Here is a 14,972-nt window from a genome sequence, read left to right as displayed (position 1 = left end):
GGGTCTGCACGTTCTTCAGGTAGAAGCTCCGCACCAGAAAGTCCTCGCACCAGATGTGCTCTGACACCAGGTTCACCTGCCCGGCAGGGGCCCAGGCCGGGGCGCACGCGCTCACCTGCGGAAGTCCAGCAGGGGCCGCGTGGAGGCCGGTGTGCCCTCTGCCGGCCAGCTGAGGAAGTGGAACTGCGTGAGCGTGCGCGTCTCCAGGGTCTGCACGTTCTTCAGGTAGAAGCTCCGCACCAGAAAGTCCTCGCACCAGATGTGCTCTGACACCAGGTTCACCTGCCCGGCAGGGGCCCAGACCTGAGCGCCGCGGGCTGCCCCAGTCCCCGCGTTTGCGCGCGCGCTCCTCGCGACCTTCTCGGTCTTTCCAACCACCCCCCGGCCTCCCAGGACGATTCAAATGATAAGTTCCAGCGGTCCCAGGAACCCTGGCTACCTGTCACTTATCTACTGCTTAGGACCACTGGTAGCTTTTCCACCCAGACACAACTATTGTTGTGAGCCTCTCGAGGTCGGTGTTTCTCCTCCCTCTTCCTCGCAGGGTCTACCAGAGTGTCGGTGCTACGCGTGCCATAAACTTGGATGAAATTCTGTAATACTCTTATTGGATTTTTTTCATTAACCACCAGCAGGACCAATGAAAGGCTTTTAAAAAAGCCGTCATGTGCTTATTTGGTGGGGAAAAAAAATTACTATTCAGGCTCATCTGGTGATGAGAAGCTTCTGTTGTGTTCTTAAGGTCTTTTGTCTTAGTGGGGGCTCACATTCTCCCATTTGTCTGAAATCTTTCTCTTTCCCCTGCTTGGCCTCTGCCCAGTTCCCCCTCCTTCTCCACCCCTCCGCCTAGTCTCTCTCCGAATGAAAAAGTTTGTTTCTCTTTTACATTAGTAACATATATAATGGGTATTTCTTTCTTTGCTTTGGCCACCAGGAAACTCAGAGCTAAATTAGGCTCAATTAACGTAAGTCTTAATCTCAGTATTTGGGTATACTTATCTTCCCTAATATACACTTAGCTGTTAGCTTCTTACCTCAGTTTTGGTGGTTTTATAGTTTCATTTCTGTGCCTTTATCATAAGTCTCTATGAATGTTTTTTGACTCTAGACAGGATACACACACACACACAATGTATATATGTGAATATATGTGTATGCATATATGTGTTTATATATATTCATATATGTATAAATCATGAGCAGGGCCAGTAAAAGCCTTTTTAAAAAGACTGTTGAGTGCTCATTTGGTGAAGACAAAGTTACGAAAAGGCCATCATCTACTCTCCCCACATCCATTGTCCCCTTGCTGTGGGGCCCTGCTGACCTCATATACATGATAGAGGGAGGCACCCTCATCTGGCCAGTAGCGGTCACACTGCTTGACACCATCCTCCACCAGCGGGGTCAGCATGACGATGACGGTGCAGCCACTCTCCCACACCATCTAGGGACAGAGACCCAGGTGAGCTCCACTCTAACCTCCCTAGGACCTGGCTGGCCACAAGGACCCCAGAGAAGCCCTCCCTTTAAGAGCCCACCTGCCAGAAGTCTGCGATGGTATGGGACAGCGGGCCCTGCGTGGCTATGTAGGCTGGCATCCGAGGGTCATGCTCAATCTGGAGGCAGGGAAGATACACCATGAGCCAGTGTGGGAAATGCCACTATGGACAGGCGTGGTCAAAGCAAGTGGGTCAGAGTCTGAGAAGGCTGGCAATTCCCCCTTTCCTTGCTAGGATATCAGGCCCCACCACTCCAGGGGGTTGGCGGGGTGGGAGGTGACCATGGGGAAATGGAGTGCCTAGGGCCAGGATAATGATGGGGCAGAGGTGGGGGCTGGAGTCAGGGCCACTCACAATGGGGCTGGCATTGATGTAATCGCTCCGAGAAGGGCTGCTCTCCACTTTCAGTTTTATGCGGGCATGGTCATCTGTACAGACCCGACACCCCACCCCAGATGGCCCTCTGGTCATTGGCGTCGTGGGACCTCTGCCACTCAGCCTGAGCCAGAAGCCCAACCCCTTACCCCAAGCCCTCCACACCTCACAGCAGAGAGAGGGCTGGGCCAGGTTGACCAGTAGGGTTCACTCACAGGGCAGGAAGTCAGGATGCCGGTTCTTTTTGATGTTGCCCTCCCCCTGCGCAGTGGCACAGGTGTTTGGCTCTGCTTGGTAGGCACAGAGGGCCTGCCACTCCTTGGCCAGGCGGTCCCGGTTCCTCAGGTGATCCTCCATGTATGCCTGTGGGGGCACCACGGTCTGGCTCTGGCCCACACAGCCAGCTCGGCCTGTCTCACCATCCCATTCCTTCACCCACTCTGGGCTCAGGCCCTGTCCTGACCAGAATCATGTGTCCCGTGGAGATGTCCATGTTGGCTTGGGCAGGCTCCTCGCACCAGGACGGAGTGCTGCTGTGGGAGCTGGGGCTGGCCTGGGCTGCGTCGCTGAACTGGGAGGACACACTGCTCACCCGCGAAGGCTCTGGCGGACCCTCTGCCCGGTTGAACAAGGACTTTGTGGCCATGTGCTGGCGGCACAGGTCCTGTGGAGGAAGAATCAGGTGAGGTCCAAGAGTCCCTTGAAACTTTTCAGCAGGGCCCTGGGTTCAGCTCTGGGCTCCTAGGCTTGTCCTTGACTGATTTGCAGTGAAACTCAGCTCCTCTGGGGTAGGGTCTTCTGCCTGGCCCTGATCCTTTTCAGGGTTGTTCTGCTTGGGTGGTGCTTATGTCAACCTCAGACGTGACAGAGTGGAATCCCAGAACCCCAGAAGCACAGCACCAAGAAGAACCTTAGGCACTGTATGCTCCCAATTCCCATGTGTTCATAAAGGCCCATACCATACTCCCTCCCACCGGGGCTTCTCCAGCCCCCACTGGACCTTCCCAGGGATGAGGGCTCACTCCCCATTCAGTTCCTACCCTTACTCCACGCAAGACCCAGACTCCCAAGCCCCTTGCATTTCTTCTGCTCAACCAGCTTCTGGGGCTGCACACCTGGTACTCAAAGGTAGTGTCACCATGGGCCCCCTCAGGCCCCAGGGCTGCCAGGCGCTCCTTGTCCCGCTGCCGCGCATGCTGCCGCACACACAGAGCCACAGCCAAAGCCACCAGCAGCCCAGCCACACCTGCCAGGGCCACCAGAGTGAGCAGCACTGAGCGCATGGGAGAGGTGCTGTGCGCGATTCGGGGAAGGACTGCAGCTGCCTCCTCCCTCTGTGGGAACAAGGCTAGAATCAAGGGAGGCAGTGGCACGGGGAGATTTCAGAGCTGCTCCTCACCCTGGTCCCGTGTCACACCCCCTGTTAGGACATCTCCTGGGGCAAAGCTGGGAGAGTAGGGGTATGCTGGTACAGCCAGATGGGCTCTCAATCCCCATCGGATCAACTCAACTACAGTGCAGTACCAGAGGCCCCCACCAGGAGTGTTTGCATTTAAAAACGGACGGAGAACCCTAGGAATTGAATTGTAGAATGTGAGGCATCCATGTTGGACGCAGAGGACAAAGATATTTTGAGTATAGGCCGGGCGTGGTGGCTCACGCCTGTAATCTCAGCATTTTGAGGGGGGCCAAGGTGGGCGGATCACCTGAGGTCGGGAGTTCGAGACTAGCCTGGCCAACATGGTGAAACCCCATCTCTACTAAAAATACAAGAAAAAATTTAGCCGGGCTTGGTGGCGGGTGCCTGTAATCTCAGCTACTTGGGAGGCTGAGGCAGGAGAATCTCTTGAACCTGGGAGGCGGAGGTTGCAGTGAGCCGAGATCCAGCCATTGCACTCCAACCTGGACGACAAGAGTGAAACTCTGTCTCAGACAAACAAACAAAACATATTTTGAATATAATGTCCTTTCTGTGCAAGGTGTTCCCTTGGAATTTGGAGACTTCGCTCCAGCAGGCTAAGGGCGGCTCAACTAGTTCTCAGGCCTTTTTACTGCACACGGCTGGTTCTGCAGGGAAGGGACACCTGCGCCATCTGCTGGTCAGAAAGAGAACTGCGGGGGGAGGGGCTGCTTGAGCTAAGGCCGTACCCACCCAGCCGGGCCTAGGGACACATCAGGTTTCAGCTCCAGTTCTCCCCTCTGGTTTGCCTCCAGCTCTTGTGGACAATATCAGCCCTCGGGGGCCTTCGACTGATTCTCCAGTTAGCGCATACCTGTCCCACTCCTGTCTGTAAGATTTGGAGCCCTGTCTGTGCTTCCAGTTCAGACTTCACCAGCCCTGCAGGGAGGACAAAGGTCAGGCTCGCTCCAGCCCCATGTGGTCTCCGTCCTCTGTCTTGCTCTGCCAAGCAGCAGGCAGGGCCCATGTGGGCTGGGAACATTTCAAGGGGGCATCAGCCACAGGCCTGGATATATCCACTTAGGAATGGGGCTGGGGCCAAGCCTGGGATTGAGGTGGCAGAGATATTTACCTGCTTGTTGGGTCACATCAGCCAAAGACAGGTTCTGCTCATTGTGCCGGATGCGGAAGGTGAGGGCTGGTCCCACCACACTGCCAGATAGGAGCTATGTTACTGCCTTCTCCACCCAGACTGCAGCCCTCTCCCCGTTAGAGCATGGGGCTGGAGCAGATCCGGCATGCCCTACAGGGGCGTCTGAGGCAAGGAAGATGCTGGATGGGGCCAGCAACAGGCTGGGTGTGGCTGGACCTTCAACACAACTGGGAGCATCCCTGAGCTCAGAGTTTGTCTGCTCTTCTTCCCCCAAGCCCCTCCAGCCACCTCCTTGCTCAAGCTGCTTTCTAGATCTCGGCCACTGCCCCAGCAAGATGCCAGCCCCACCTGATGTTGATGAAGCTGCCCGAGGACATGTGCACATGCTCAGCCAGGATCTCCAGCAGCTTCACTCCTGCAGCCAGGCTCAGGGGCCTGGAGACGGGAGAAGGCAGAAGAAGGAAAGTGGGGCAACCCTCTCAGTCATTTTCTTAAAGCAGGCCACTCCAGGGGTGCAGAGCAGCCCTCCAGTTCCCTGTCCCTGCACATCTGCACGTTTTGCTCTCTGCTTCCGGCCAGGCAGGCCAGCCCAACTCCCAGCAGACCAGAAGGTTTCCCAGGATGCAGCCCTTACTTCTGGTCAGTGACGATGTAGCCATATTCCTCTGCTGCTGGTCGGGTTGAGGGCTGTCCTGCCACTGTGGGCTGGCTTTGGCCCAGTGGGCTTTTCTTCTCTAGCAGGACAGATGTGGCAGCGGGTCTGGCAGCTTCGGGAGGCTCAGAGGAGACAGGGCTTGGCACCCGCTGAACTTCACTGGAGGTGGGGCTGGCAGTGGGGTGTCCAGGCATGGGGGGTGTGCGGGCTGGAGGCTCTGCTGTGTCTCTGCCCTCCACTGGCCCCTCCATTGTCTGTTTAGAAGAGGGTGGCGGTGTGGCCTCTGGACAGTGCTGGGGGAAGGGGTACCCTGGACTCGGAGCTCTCCACAGTGGAGCTCAGGACCTGCTTTTCGCTTTCTACCACCAGGGACCACTGCAGTGCTGGGTATAGAGAGGACACCAGAGCATCTGGGACAAGTAAATGGATGTATGAATGAATAAAGGATTGAATGATTGAAAATGGTCTGTACTAATCCACAGAATGGGGCTGGAGACAGAAAACCCCTGCAGCAAGAGAAGCTGGGGTGAGGGCAAAAGGCAAAGAGGCAGGCAATGGTTTCTAGACTTTTGTTTAACCACAAAGTCTTAGAAATCCAACACATGAAACAGAAAGAAGCGGAGCTCCTCCAGCTACAGAAGCTCAGGAAGGGCTCCCTGCTCGAAACTTCCCTCCTGCTCTAGGATGATCTGAAACGATTGCAGTGAAAAGAGGAATGAATTAAGAATTTGGTTTTCTAGCCCCAGTTCTGCCATCAACTTGATGGGAGACCTTAGGCAATAACTTGTGGTCTCTGGGCCTTGGTTTCCCCCCAAAATGAGGGGTGGGAGGATGCAGATTCTGGGTCCTAAATTTGAGATTTAGGTTTGGCGAGGGGGCGTGCTGCCATGGAGTGATTATGAGTCAAGGAGGTGCTGGGGACTCACTTTCTTGATATCAGCTCCAACATTTACAGCCCCTCCTGCAAGACAGGAAAAACAAGAGTCTGGAAAAATGGCCGTGGCCAAGATCTACACAACACAAGTGGGAGAAAGGGCCAGAGACCCTGAACTTGGTACATTTGCTGTGGTCTTCATCTCAGTCAGTGACCATGACCCTGTTACAGTCTCATCCTAAGCCTGGCCTCATTCCTCTTTGCTTCCTCCTCCCAATTTACTGTTTTATTAACTCCTCCCTCTGCCATTGGCCATCTCTCTCGAAGCTACTCTTTGTTCAATTATTTCTCTACACATCAATTACTGGCTTCTCCTTAGCACTGGCTATGCCCGTTTTTAAGCCTTCATTCTCACCAACTCATCCTTCTCGATGCCTCCTTTTTCCTGCTCACACCCTCTGTTGGCTGCTTTTTCCATTACTTCCCCCCTCTAGTCTTTCCTGATCTAACTCCTAAGCTCACCACCCTACCCCCTTGCTCCCTGCCTTGCTGGCAATGACCCTGTGTCTCAAAGGAACTCTCTCCCCTGAAGCCTGACTTTACCCCTCCAGGCTACTCCAAGTGGTCTTGAGGCAGGGCAAGCGGCCTCCATGGAGCTGGGAGATGGTGGTCCCTCCCTCTGCCTGGACACTTACCCAGATTTCTTCCTGCACCCTTGGGCAGTAGCTGCAGCAGGGTCAGGAGTGTGGAGAGCTGCTCAGGGGTCAGCTGACGCAGCTCTACCCCATAGCCCGCCAGCACAGCAGCCAGCCTCTGCAGAGCTGCATCTGCTGAAAGTCAGACACAGAGCTCAGGGCTGATTGCGCGGTGAACTTGTGGGATGCTGATGAGTGAGTGAGGATGGGAGGGGACTAGCATATTAAGAGACTCTTTCCAAACACCAGGATACCAAGGGGTACCCTCCCTTTCCCAGCCCTTGTCCACACTTTGGGGGAAAGGTCTTCCTGGGACCCAGATCAAACTTCAGGACATTTTGACTCTCCACTGGAAAGAGTCACGTCAACTCCACTCCCCACAGTGTCCCCACCACTTTCCTAGTGCCTGGCACAGAACAGCTTGTCAGTAGACATTCCTTAAGTGTATGAATGAATTTAAGGACAAGTTAACAAATGCATGGATTGTCAGGGAAGGGCCCAACTATGGTTCCCCTAAAGCAGCCCTCACAGGGAGGTGGATGCTGAGGACCTTGTTACCTGGCTGCACTGCTGGGGAAGCAGGCTTCTCTCCATGACCCCCTAGTCCTTCCTCCTCATAGCCTTCTGGGGAGTCCTCTGCCTGGCTGCTGCTCCCTTGTTCTGGCAGCCTTGGCACCCTGGCCCTGCTGGGTGCTGGCAACTCCTGGGCCAGATAGAGGAGCCCAGAGTCCTGAAAAAGCTGGGCAGGTGAAGGCCCTGGAAGGTCCCCATAGGAGTGGCCAGGGTGGTCCCCAAATATGCCCTTGGAGGCAGTTCTGCTGAAGAGGGCAGGGGCTTCAGCCTTGGGCAGGGGGCCGACGCTGACCATCCCTGGGGAGCCCTCTGAGACACGGGAGCCATCACGGGAGCCAAACTGTGAAAAACCAGAAATCTGGGTAAGAGCAGAAGTCCGGGCTGAGAGACTGCGGTCGGGGTGGGACCAGAGTCAAGGGCTTACCTGGTGGAACAGGTAGGGCTGCAGCAAGGCAGGTTCGTAACTCAGGGCAGGGTGAGGAGGCTGTGGGGGCAGCAGCAGGTGTTCCAAGAGAGGGGGGAGCAGCTCAGCCTGCAGAGGGGACAGAGAGGAGCTGGCCCCAGCTCCACCTCTGCCCACTGGTGGTTGCGGAAGTCGATGCTGGGAAGCAGGGGCGGAGCCAGTGGGGATGTCCTGTAAAAGCAGCTCCCCAGCAGGACCAGGTCTCCTGGGTGCCAAGCCAGACCTGTAAAGGAAAGCAAAGTGTGTGTGTTGGAGCCGTGGGAAGGGCATAGAGAACCTGCAAGGCAGAACTAGTCAGGTCCAGGCAGGCTCAGCAGTTAAGAGCAGGCCTGACCTCTTTAGAAACTGGGTGACCTCAGGGGAAGAGAGATGGGCTGGGTGGGCATGGGGCGGGACCAGAGGGCCAAGCTGAGGGCAGAGGTATCTGCCTCCCTGGTAGGCATGGCTGGGTCTCTGAAACAGCTGCAAAGGCTGGGTAATCATGAGGCTGGGGATGGAGAAAGGGCAAACAGGAGCAGGGGAAGGCAGCCAGGAATTTCTCTAGATGAACTGTGGCTGCAGCTGTCCCCGTTGCCCCATGTGCCATGTCCCCACACCTGGCTCTCCAAGTGTATGTCCAGATATTCGGGACTGCTCCTCCACGCCCTATCACTATGCCGTCTTCATCCTGGTATTCACCATCTAAGCTCCGTAAACCTCATTTACTTTCTCTGCTTTGCAGAGTCTGGATGATGTCTTTAGAGGCCCTAACCACAAAAAGATGATGGCAGCTCCTGTCACATAGAAATTCACATAATAATGAAATGGAATATTGAACAACTTCAGTCCAACACAATTCTAATTTCTCCCATGATGACTACGTTGATGCTTCTTTTCAAGTATCCAAAGTAAAAGTTTTCAAAACATTTAAAAAATGCCCCTGTTTTTCTGGATCCCTAGAGATGAGCTCAGCTCCTGTTGGCCATGTGAGCATGTCAGAGAGTGACCGTTCCTGTACCTCTTTACCTGTGTCCCAGCATGCTGGCCTTGGTGCCCACTTCCTTCCCCTTCCCTGCATCCATTAGGACAACCACAGACTCACCAGCCTCACCATTGCTAGAGCTGTCGAGAAACCCTGCCTACCTGTCCCTTGGACGGGGCTCTGGGGGGCGAAGCCTGGGAATGCGCTCCATCTCCTGAGAGATCACATACTGGGTGAGGTCATCATGCCAGGACAATCCTGTCAGGAAAAAGGATAGCGTAAGTTGGTTCAGGAGTCTGGGGATCCAGTAATGGGGACCACTGGGGATTAGAACTGTACCCTCTGCCCTGCAGCTCATGGGGTTTGTCGGAGTAGAGGGACAAACTCAGTGGGTGATCTGAGCTGTCCTCTTCCCACCCTCAGGTACAGCTATTGGAGCCAGACCGCCTGGGTTTGAATCCTGCCTTTACTACTGATGTAACCTTGGGCAAGTTGCTGAACCTCTCCAAGCCTCAATTCCCTCATCTATAAAATGGGGATTTATACCTCCTAGGATTGTTATTATCATTAAAATAACACATATAAATATCAAACAGTTAGAATAGTGCCTGTCATGTAGTGAACTTTTAACAAATGCTATTACCATAATTATTAATACTATTGTTATTATTCTTTGTGTTGACCCTGAACCTCAACTTTCTCTGTAAAGTGGAAATGATACGTATTTCAGGAGGCTGTTGTGAAGATCAAGGGTGATCAGGGAAATCAAAGTGCTTAGAAAACTCTAAAGCACAATCCACATGTTTTAAACATGTATAATCATCTTCAGTGTTGTCATCATCATCACCATCATCATCATCATCATCATCTTATTCATAGACAGCTCTCCCGTTTGACTCTTTCCCCAGAAATCTCTGCTGTCAGGAGTTATTCTAAAGGAATAATTTCCCACTTTTCACCCTCATTTTTTCTTCTCTGGTTCTGGATTTAAAATCTGTGCTGCTCTTAACTTGTATTCTGGTATCTACCAACATCCACACCTGCCTCCTTGCTTATTCACATTAGATGAGCTGTCTGTGTTCCTATTTAAAGCCAGTGCCTCTGAGCTCTAGATTTCATTCCCTTTCACCTACTCAGGAATATTCTCCTTGCAATTCTTTCCTCTTTCCTACATAATTTCCTTTGTTCTCTACTGAATTATTCACATTATTCCCATGCAAACAATATGCAATTTCTTCCATCTTAAGAAAAATACTGCTTGATCCCACGTTCTTCTCTAGTGATCACTCCATTTCTTTGCAGCAAGACTTCTAGAAAAAGTTGTCTGCACTGACTGTATCCAATTCCTCTCTTTCCATTCCCTCTTAATCCACTTTATTCAGGATTTTATTCCCAACTATTCTACCAAAGCTGCTGTCATCAGGATCACCAGTGATGTCTGCATGTCCAAATCTGGTGGTCAATTCTCATATCTTATTTTACTTATCCCGTAATCATCATTTGACATTGTTGGTCACTCCTCCTCGTTGGTACACTTTCTCTTGGCTTCTGGAACAATGAACACTGTTGTTTTTATTCCTACTCCACTGGCTTTTCCTTCTCAGTCTCCCTGAGAGGAAGTTGATGGTTCCTCGTTTTCTCCTGGTCCTCATTTTTTTTTTTTTTTGAGATGGAGAGTCTCGCTCTGTCACCTAGGCTGGAGTGCAGTGGTGCAATCTCAGCTCACCGCAACCTCTGCCTCCCGGGTTCAAGTGATTCTCCTGCCCCAGCCTCCTGAGTAGCTGGGATTACAGGCACTTGCCACCACGCCTGGCTAATTTTTGTATTTTTAGTAGAGACAGGGTTTCACCATGTTAGTCAGGCTGGTCTTGAACTCCTGACTTCGTGATCTGCCTGCCCCAGCCTCCTAAAGTGTTGGGATTACAGGTGTGAGCCACTGCACCCGGCCTGGTCCTTTTAATGTAAGAATCATCTAGGACTTGATCCTTGGTCTTCTTCATAGACACTCAATCTTTTGGTTATCTCATCCACCTCATGGGTTTAATTACCATTTATATACCAAAGAATTCCAAATTTATATCTATAGTTGAGACTTCTGTCTCTCAGAATCCAGTCTCATGTACTCAACTTCCCACTTCACTTGAGTAGACATCTTAAACTCAACATATTCAAAGCTGAACACCCCCACAAAGTTGATCCATTTGCAAGTTTCCACATTATAATTAGTGACATCTCCACTGATTCAGTTATTCAGTAAATAAAACCTTTGACTCCTGGCTGGGCGTGGTGGCTCACGCCTGTAATCCCAGTACTTTGGGAGGCCCAGGCAGATGGATCATTTCAGATTAGGAGCTCAAGACCAGCCTGGACAACACAGTGAAGCCCTGTCTCTACTAAAAATACAAAAATTAGCCAGGCATCATGGTGCGCACCTGTAATGTCAGCTACTTGGGAGGCTGAGGCAGGAGAATCACTTGAACCTGGGAGGTGGAGGTTGCAGTGAGCCAAGATCACATCACTGCACTCCAGCCTGGGTGACATAGCAAGACTCTGTCTCAAACAACAACAACAACAACCAAAAAACAAAAAAAACCCAAAAAATCTTTGACTCCTCTCTTTATAACCATATCCAATATTTCACGAAATAATGCTGACTACCTTAAAAATAAATGTAGAATTCTGTCATCCTTCATTCCTTCCCTGCAATCACCCTGGCCTAATCCATATTCATCTCTTATCTGAGTTATTGTAGTTTTTGTATGTTTGTTTTAGTAAAGTGAAAGCAGTTTATTAGAGAGGTGAAGAAACAAAAGAATGGTACTCCACAGACAGAGCAACCTATTGTGGCTGTTTTTAGTGGTCTCCCTCACCAACTCTTGACTCCATCTGTTCTAGTCTCACTACAGCAGCAAAAGTGATGCTTGTAAAGTGTAAATCAGATCATGCGCCCCTATGCTCCAAATCTTGTAATGGTTTCCTTCTTTACTCAGAGTAAAGCCAATGTCCATACATTCCCCTATGAGGCCCTAAAGTGATCCACATCCCTTCCCCCATTACCTACCTGACTGGACCTTCTACTCTTCCTCTCCATCACTCCTCTACAGTCCCCTGGCCTGCAAGGTGTTCTTCAGAATTGTGCTTTTGTCCTAGCTATTTGGTCTGCCTGAAATACTCTTCCACTAGATAACCTTCTGACAAACTCCCCTACCTCCTTAAAAAGTCTGTTCAGATTTCATAGTCTCAATAATGTCCACCTTGACCACCTGATTTCCTGATTTAATACTGTAGCTTTCTACACCTCACCATTTTGATCCCTTTATCCTGCTGTGATATTCTATGCTATTTATCATCTTCTAAGACACTATGCATTTTCTAACTTTTATACTGTGTTCCCTCCCCTTATCCCCCAAACATGAACTCCAGTAAGCAGAGATCTTTGTTTTATTCCCTGACACATTCCAAATACCTAAAACTATGCCTGCTACACAGTCAGTACTCAATAAATACTTGTTGAATGAGGAATTGGGTGAGTGGAATATTATCCTGGCTGAGGATTCCAGAGTTCTTGGCTCTGCCAGGGAGAGGAACTGGTCCTAAGGAGATGGAAACTGGCCTTTTCCAGTGACTTCTTCTAGAAGCCTCCTTTGGGCTTCTCCAGAGAGTCCATATGTGAATAGCCCATCTCTAGGGTTCCACCTCTCACTCCAGCAAGATCTGGGAAGATGAGGCTCCAGCAGTGGGGGTGATAAGAATATTCCTTGTAGAAAAATCTTCTTCCCCACTCATAACTAACCAAGTTTCAATCTCTGTCCTCCAGTGCACCCAGACCTTACCTTGAGACATGAGTTGTCGGAGTACACCTTGTAAGCGTTGGAGAACTGGGGAGGTGACTTGCAAAAGGGGCCGGGCCTGCCCCACTCCCACCTGGCACTGCCCAAACAAGCCATCTAAGGGCACAAAAGTGGTGTCAGCAGGCGGCTTGAGCAAGAGGCCTTCCAAAGTCCAGGTTGCAAATGAACAGTACTCTCTTCACCTCCTCCCCTACCTCTCCTCTTCCAGGCAAGTCTTCCTTCTTTCAAGCCCAGTAGCCCTCTTCCTTTCTGGGCCTTCTCTCCCCTTCTAGTTTTTTTATTACCCCTCTCCCCAACTCCCACATCTTGTGAGTTCTATGCTTGGGCCTCACTCACCCTGAATACAGACTTCCAGGTGAGAGCAGAGCCTGCGGTCAAATAGACAGCCTGTAGAGGAACAGGTGAGCAGAGGCTCAGACACCCACACACAGAGAATGGGCAGATGGGTGGACAGGCTGGGAAAGGGAGAAGCAGATGCAATTTATTCTTTCATTCTAAAGAAGGCCTTAAGCTGGGAGGAGAGTAGGAATCAGGCCTGACATTCTTAAAAGGAAGCATGAGATCTAGTTTTGGATTTTAAGAATTTGTGAGTCTGTATCCTTAAAAGCCTGTTTGCTTAACTGAGTGATGGGGAAGAAACCTTCCAGGTGCAGGGAGAGAGACTCATAGAATTACTGTAGGAGAGGTTTTGGCCAAATTCTGAAAGGGGAATTTCCTTCCCAAATATCCAAAAGCATCCTATAATGGCCTGGAACTCAGAAGAGGTGGAAACCCTAGCACACTTAGTCGGGGGAAAGAGAGTATGGGGGTGGCTGGGGAAGGTGCCTCTTAGGCAGCTCTTCCCGCGCTGTCCCGAGCCGCTGGCGCTGTCCGCGGTGCTGAAGCTCTGAGTCTGGCGCCGCCAAGGGCTCGCCTGGAGGCGGTTACCAGAGAGGAAGGGGTCACAAAGCGAGGACTGTCCACCAGACCTGAGCCCTCTGTTCTATTCTGCCAACCCACAGCGTCACAGGAAGTACTCTGCCTCTCGGACCTCCAAGCCCGAGTGGGGAAAGAGGGCGCCAGGCGGCGAGGCTGCGCCCCTTCCCCCACGCGCCGTCCTCCTACCCCCAGCCCCCGCCCGTGAGTCAGCGCTGACTGTCTCTGTCCGCACAGATGTGAGTCAGCACCAGGCCTGGCTGTGGGGAGGGGGACAGGAGAGGACCCTCCCCTCTTCATCCTCTTCTGCCCCCTCCCCGTGCTGTCCCCCGTTACAGGAAATCAGATCGCTGCAATCAGCCTTTCTAGGCTTACGGAGAAACCCTGGTCTCTCTCTCGGCGCAGCTGAGACTCTATGCCTGCGGCCCAGGCTTCCACTGCCCAGAGATCACCGTTCCCTCATCCTCCCCGCCAAGTCCCCGCCCCCTCCTCTTCCCATTCCTCAGCGCCTGTCACCGCCTCCCAGGCGCCTCGGAGCAACTGGCTTCTCCTGTGGTCTCGCAGCCGGTCTCTAAGTCCCTCTGCCCACATGCACCCCGCGTCCTTCTCCCCAACCTGCAATTTTCCCCTGAGCCCAATTCTCTTAGGTCCCGCCCCCGTATTCCCAGCCCCACCTCCAGGCCTACGCCCCTTTCCTCCCAGATGCCCTCTCACCTTCCTCATCTCGCATGCCTCCCCCAACCCATATTCTACCCGAGCTTCATGACATTTCACCCCCACCCCCACCGAGTTTCGCTCCAGGCCCCAAGCGGCTCCCCGTCCCCCACCACCCACCAGCCCAAGTTTCCTCCTGACCGTGGGCACTAACGGCGCTGCAGCCCCCCGGGCGGCTGCTCAGCAGCAGGAGGCAGAGGAGCAGCCGGAGACCCCCGGATCCCCCGAGACTCCCAGGCCGCCGCGGGCGCCGCATCCTTCCGAGCTCCGGGCTCTCGCTGCTGGGCTGGAGCCGCAGCGACGCTGGCGGGAGCCTGCCGGAGGGGCCGAGGCGGGGCCTGCCGCTCCCCACCTCCCTACGAGGCGGGGTCTACATGCCCCTCTCGCTGCAACGCGGCCAACCGCAGGCGGGTGCTGACGACACCTCCACCCCCGACTCGTAAGCTAATTTGCGTCACATATGGCGTAAGAGCCCTGTCGGAGCGGGGGACCTACCCAGCCCATCCCTCCTCCGTCAAATAGTAGGCGCTTCGCTAGAATTCCCACTTGGCCCCACCCCTTTTTGACCTGTAGCCCTCTTCTAGGACCACCTCTGTCTCCCCGCCCCAGGGTGGGCGAAAAGGGTCAAGTTAAGTGGGGGGCCAGGAAAGATAGGTGGGTCCAGAATGATAAACCCGAAGACGAGAAGCAGAAAAGTGGGTAAAATAAGTACTCTTACTCATTGTCATTGATGGTACTGGTCTCTTCCTTAAGAAGAAATGGTTAGGTGTGCCTAGATTCCAGTTCTAGCAGGGCATCTACTAAGGGTATGACCTTGGGCACCTTGTTTAAATTGTCTGCGTCCA

At 52.7% G+C, this 14,972-nt stretch overlaps 1 protein-coding gene across 3 annotated transcripts in view; it reads right to left on the bottom strand.

The window, feature by feature from the left end:
• The window catches only part of PTPRN (protein tyrosine phosphatase, receptor type, N), a 21,418-nt gene extending 6,795 nt beyond the window's left edge, over positions 1–14,623 (bottom strand). Inside the window, exons 1-19 of one of the 3 annotated variants that reach the window (XM_011932197.1) lie at positions 14,269–14,623; positions 12,835–12,885; positions 12,481–12,594; positions 8,809–8,905; positions 7,648–7,909; positions 7,209–7,563; positions 6,651–6,785; positions 6,008–6,042; positions 5,061–5,335; positions 4,775–4,861; positions 4,406–4,485; positions 4,148–4,212; positions 2,990–3,208; positions 2,338–2,538; positions 2,090–2,237; positions 1,854–1,927; positions 1,539–1,616; positions 1,325–1,444; positions 116–282 (exon numbers count right to left, since the gene is read on the bottom strand). In XM_011932197.1, coding sequence (XP_011787587.1) covers positions 116–282; positions 1,325–1,444; positions 1,539–1,616; positions 1,854–1,927; positions 2,090–2,237; positions 2,338–2,538; positions 2,990–3,208; positions 4,148–4,212; positions 4,406–4,485; positions 4,775–4,861; positions 5,061–5,335; positions 6,008–6,042; positions 6,651–6,785; positions 7,209–7,563; positions 7,648–7,909; positions 8,809–8,905; positions 12,481–12,594; positions 12,835–12,885; positions 14,269–14,383 — 2,678 coding nt within the window. In that variant the 5' untranslated portion in view covers positions 14,384–14,623. The remainder of the gene's footprint in view (positions 1–115; positions 283–1,324; positions 1,445–1,538; positions 1,617–1,853; positions 1,928–2,089; positions 2,238–2,337; positions 2,539–2,989; positions 3,209–4,147; positions 4,213–4,405; positions 4,486–4,774; positions 4,862–5,060; positions 5,336–6,007; positions 6,043–6,650; positions 6,786–7,208; positions 7,564–7,647; positions 7,910–8,808; positions 8,906–12,480; positions 12,595–12,834; positions 12,886–14,268) is intronic. The other 2 variants (XM_011932199.1, XM_011932200.1) reach the window with 2 other exon arrangements.
• Between the last annotated feature and the right edge of the window lie 349 nt (positions 14,624–14,972).

This window comes from Colobus angolensis, unplaced genomic scaffold, assembly GCF_000951035.1.
Source record: "Colobus angolensis palliatus isolate OR3802 unplaced genomic scaffold, Cang.pa_1.0 Scaffold95, whole genome shotgun sequence".
Lineage (NCBI taxonomy): Eukaryota > Metazoa > Chordata > Mammalia > Primates > Cercopithecidae > Colobus > Colobus angolensis.
The sequence above is the reverse complement of the archived record's forward strand: the minus strand, read 5'-3'. Positions and strand labels throughout refer to the sequence as shown.